General features: G+C 28.3%; 1 protein-coding gene across 2 annotated transcripts in view; it reads left to right on the top strand.

The window, feature by feature from the left end:
* The first annotated feature begins 1159 nt into the window (after positions 1-1159).
* LOC106473438 (plasminogen activator inhibitor 1 RNA-binding protein-like) overlaps positions 1160-5510 on the top strand; it is a 15610-nt gene continuing 11259 nt past the window's right edge. Inside the window, exon 1 of one of the 2 annotated variants that reach the window (XM_022401880.1) lies at positions 1160-1295. In XM_022401880.1, coding sequence (XP_022257588.1) covers positions 1279-1295 — 17 coding nt within the window. In that variant the 5' untranslated portion in view covers positions 1160-1278. The remainder of the gene's footprint in view (positions 1296-5510) is intronic. The other variant, XM_013934118.2, reaches the window with a different exon arrangement.

Genomic DNA, 5510 nt, shown 5'->3' with positions numbered 1-5510 from the left:
GGTGTTTGATTTCTCTCGGTGGACAAAGCAGATAGCCCGATGTGGCTTTGCTATGAGAAAACATACATACGTGAAAAAAGCATAATTTATATTTTTCCTAATCTTTTATGGTGGTTACGGGGTCGATCAAATTGATAGACCACATAGTGCTAGGGTAGAGAAAATAACAGAAAAATTATCAAGTTTTACTAAAAAGAAGTGTTTGAAATGTTCTTAGGAGGTTTTAGAGATTACACAAAGAATATTTGAGATTTTGGGGATGAACAATAGTTTTTTAGTTATAACACGAAAATCACTTAGCACTTGGATTGGTAACAAAAAAGACTATTTTCACAAACAAATTATTATAAAATACTTCATTAAAAAACTGACTTGTTGAGTACAAAAGACTTGTAATCTTTATTAAATGTCTACCAAATTTTTTGAGTATACACTTACTGCATTAAAAGTTATAGTATAAATACTTAACTCGTGTATATTATACCGAGCCTGTCGCGAAAGGGTTAATAGTGTTGTTGCAAATATATGAATAATTTTGTGTTTGAAAAGACAGAATCAAAAAAATTTTATATCTTTACATCTTTGAAATATAACTAGTATAAAGAGTGTTGTTGTCAACTAACCCAAAATGTGAACAGGTATCAATTTTTCACAACACTTCAATGGTTTATTTAGCTGTATATGAATAAAATAAGTCTTAATTATCATTATCATTTATGTAATTGGTTATTAAACCCAAAATTGTCTACTATAGTTTTTTTGCATATTGTTATTAGTAAGATGAATGATGTGTAAACTTCACTATCATTTACTGTAACTTCATTGCAATATTTCTGTCTCATTTGACTTTATATTTGACATATTTTGAATATGTGAAGGCTATAATTGCAGTTATTAACATAATATAATAAATTGAAATTAGGAGGTACCTTAACAGCGAGCTGGTAATTTTTAATGCTTTTAATTTTTTATTAAAGGTATACTGTTTAATTCTGATAATCAAGAATTTCAAATCTGTAATTACTGAAACTTAATTTTCAATAAATTTAGGAAATATTTTTTTTTTTACAAACACTTATTTGTTAGTAAACTATTAATTGAATATTTTAAAGTCTAAATCGTTTTATCTATAAAATTACAAATGAATTCTTATCACTTGAAGCTTTTTTTGAGTGTTATTAATAATGATGACATGTAAAGCTAAAGTTTTTGACATTTAAAAGTGGTGTAAAGCCAGTTGACAAGAAAGAAGGTGGAGGAGCACACAATTGGGGAACAATGAAGGATGAACTAGAGTAAGTTAAACAAGCAAATGCTTTTGTCCCTTATTTCATAAATTTATCAAACACATTTTTAATGACAACAATCCAACTATTTGTGTATATATATACTGTAAATAAATATGCATTTTTCACATTCGTATGTTTCACTCCTGTACCTGGCCAATGAAAATTAATTGGGGTGTTTGTTTTTTTACATAAATATAGCATGTGGTGAAACCTTATACAAAAAATTAACATTGATTAATATTTTTTGTTGAGATGGGAGAGCTTGCTAACTGTTCATATGTAGTGAATTCCCATTACTGAAATTGTGTAAGTGTTTGCTTTTTGCATGTTTCCTTGGTGGCTTAGTGGTAAGTATGCAGGCTTATAGTGCTAAAACTTGAGTTTCGGTACCTGCTGTGTGTAGATCAGATAGCGTAATGGGTAGCTGTATACTTAAAAACTAACTTGTCTTTCATATTTATAACTTTAAATTGTAAACCAAAAATTGAATTTAAAACATTCTTAAAATGCAATTATTTTTATTTTTTTAGTACTATCAGTTTGATCAGTTTACTGATATTTAGGGTTTAAATGTGTTACTTTTTATTTTTACGGTAAATTTCACTATTATTATAGTGTAGCATATGCGTAATTTATCTCGGTAGTAAATAAAATCTTGGTAGACAAACGGTTAACGTAGCAGTATTCTTCCTAACCAAACATGACTAGTCTAAACCTAATCATGGCTATTGTTGTCACTTTGTAAGTAAATATGCTACACACTTTCTCATCTTATCATGTTACACGTTAATAAAGCCAAAGTCTAAGGCCTTTGTTACATTTCTCTGGGATAAAATTTGTATTTCTTCATTATTATTTTTCAAAATCAACAGACAAGGCTTGAACTAACTTGATCATATAACAGCCATTTTTCTTGGTACAATCTTAATCATAATTTTTTAGGATAAAAAAACCAGAAAAGTTAAAAAGTTAAAGAATTTTGATTATCAGGTAATCATCCTTTTGTTTCCTGCACACTGTTTTGGAATTGTTTCAATATAGATTGATGTACCTTTCTGATAATGATATTTGTATTATTTTAATTATTAACACATTTCACCATCATGATCATCGTGATATTCCAAGGGATATAATTATCCTTATAATTTTCATATAATTCATGTATAATATACTTTGTGAATCTTCTCCTGAACCATCTTCAATTTGTTTTATATCTGTCAAATTACCTGTTATTCTGTGAATGTCTTTTATAAATAAAGGAATCTATTTATTCAGCATTATAAACTGAGGTTGAATATATATATATTATATATATCTAGGAACTCTTTTTATGTTTGTTTAAAAAAGTGTTGTGCTTTATTATAATAAACGAGTTTTACATAAAGAACTGCTACATTCCTGATCCTATAAAAATTCTAAATCATCAGATAAGTTACAGTATCTATTGAGAATAAGTGAAACACCTTTTTATTTGGAAATTAGGACTTTTGCTCCTGTTCTTAAGTGTATATTAACCCTTTTGCAATGGGAGCCCATTTAAATACTTTCTTCAACTGTCACTGTGTTACATTCAAAATTAATATACTCCTTTAATATCAATGTATGTGAATGACATTAATATTATAATGTGTGTTATGATTTGAGGTTCTATTATCCAAGTTTTAAGACCTTTATTTCAAAAGAAACATTTTAAAAAGCTACTTAAAAATGCAGGTGTATTGTCACGTGACCAACTTTTAAAGATTTTCCTTTCATTAAATTTGTAATTTCAGCTCTTTTCAAACAGAGTTAATTTTTAATATTTTATTTTTTTGTTCTTGTCCTTTAACACTCATTATTCATCTTGACAAGTGAATGGTGCCCTCAAGGCATATTACAGTTTCTTTGGGAGACCTGCACAAACCTTCGGCAAAATTTTCGTTCAGCATGAAATATCATAAGCCTTGAGAATGGAGGCAAAGTATTATATACATTTAAAAAATGTTTAAACCTTTTAATTATGCATTTTAAACCATAACTAATACATAACTAACTAAAATATAATAAAAAGACCTAAATACAATTTAAACTATATCTCTAACTATAACATATTTAGGGAAGAAACAGCTGTAAGTGCTATAGTCCCATCAACAGCCAACCATACTAGTTAATTTCATATAATCCGTGATAACTGCAAGCCAATTTCAAAATAACCATTGTTAGATTATTAGTGTAAAATTAACTCTTTCTAATGCACACGCACATTTTATGTACACATCTACATGGAGGCTATAAAACTCAAACATATGTATTGCAGGGTGTGGCAGCTGTCAGGGTTGAAAAAAATTTGTTTGTTTCAACTCTATTTCATTCAAAACGAACGAGTTAAAAATTATCTAAACATCTCATTGTTTAGATGTACCTCTACAGTACTGCCATAGTATTACTGAACATGCAGAGTGCCAAAATAGATATTTTTCATAGCTTATATTCTACAAAAAAATTAAAAGGTATTAATTTTTTCTATTTCCTAATTTTAATTATGTCATTGCATTGTACATTGGTGATAATAGCTAGTTAGTGATACAGTAGAGAAAATGAAAAATAAAATATAAACATTTACCTTAAAAAGCCTTTTGATATCATTTAAGGAGGTTCTAGAGATTATGCAAATAAAATGAAAACTATAAGACGAAAAAAGGATTTTTATATTTAAAATGAAAATCAACTTTCATTTGATTTGTTAATAGTTTGAATGTGAGTAACTACAATAGAAAAATTACATATTTTTTAGTAAAAACACCTAATTATAAAACTGTCATTATTTGTGTGCAAGATACTTATGATCTTCAATGAAATCTTGTCAGTTTTTGAGAGGATACGTTAAGAAATCTCAGAGTTACTACGTGTATTGTTGTACAAGTGAAATTCATGACTAGATTTCCACAAGTTGCATGAGCCTGTTAAGAAAGGGTTAATGCCTGTTCTATTCACAAAACTTTGTTAGTTTTGTACAGTCTTAGTCTAGAAAACTTTCTTCTAAATTTGTTTTACTACATTAAAAATTGATTTAGTTGAACCAGAAAATATATCAATCCTAGAACTGTGTAATTGACTTCAAGAACTTGATCCACACCTGCTCCTCTTCAAGATTTCTAAACTTGCACTATCATGTGTGAAAATGGTCATTTTAATTTACACAAAATGTTTGCAATATACATCTTTTACTGTGCATGTCACTGAGTTATATCCAAATTTTGATTTACGTTTTTGTTCATGGTATATTCATGGCTAATAATCCATATTTTAATAGTACATAAGTTTTTAAGTTCTTAATTTTATATGAACAACTGAAATGAGATTTTTTCTCTGAGCAATCCCCTCTTCTCTAATTCATTTACCATCCCTCCAATAAGTACAAAATTTAATGTAACTTACTTATTTAATACTGTCATTGCTCAGGCAAAGCATAATTTTCATAGTCTTCAATATTGTTTGTTACAGAGCCATCAAATAGAAAATTAGAACCCTCTTGCCACACCCACCTGTCACATCCTCTCTTTCAGGATTTGTCTTATATTTAGTACTATATTATTTATAACCAATAGAAAGCCAGGGTTTTCATCTATCAATTGACATATAATGTTTTCTGTACAGAGAATTGTCAGTTTCTCTTTCAGTACAAGCTTCGTTTCTACAGGAAATACATTGAGTAGCTTGGATGAATTTGTAATGACTCTTGTTAATTAGTTAGAAAGCCAGAAAAATTGTGATAGTTATGGGACATTGTCTGATTTTTGCATGTTGTTATTCTATGTCCTTTTTTGCATTATCTAAATAAATAAAAATGTTTGTCCACTACTACCTTTAGTATAAAAAGAAAAGTAATCTTAAGTGTCATTGACAGTTGGCAGCAAAAAAAAAGGCTCAGGTTAAGTACTTTATTTTTGGTTTTTCATGTGTATTCTTTATTTATTATTGTAAAAATAACTAAAATATAAAAATAGGAAACTCTGGGTTAGATAAAATAAATAATGATAACATAATAAGACTTCACAAGGCACACGTGAGCATCTCGTGGGCAATGTAATTCAATAGTGTAATGTGAGCTGTACGGTTGCCAAGTAATTTCAAATCTTATGGTGGAATATTAGTTTAGACATGGTCCAAAGGGCAATAAAATTTAAGTACAAATATATGTATACTGTTATGATATTTAAGCTATATAGGATAAACAAATCA

Source organism: Limulus polyphemus, unplaced genomic scaffold (genome assembly GCF_000517525.1).
Source record: "Limulus polyphemus unplaced genomic scaffold, Limulus_polyphemus-2.1.2 Scaffold6176, whole genome shotgun sequence".
Classification (NCBI taxonomy): Eukaryota; Metazoa; Arthropoda; class Merostomata; order Xiphosura; family Limulidae; genus Limulus; species Limulus polyphemus.
Note: the sequence above shows the minus strand (reverse complement) of the source record. Positions and strands in the feature narration are given on the sequence as shown.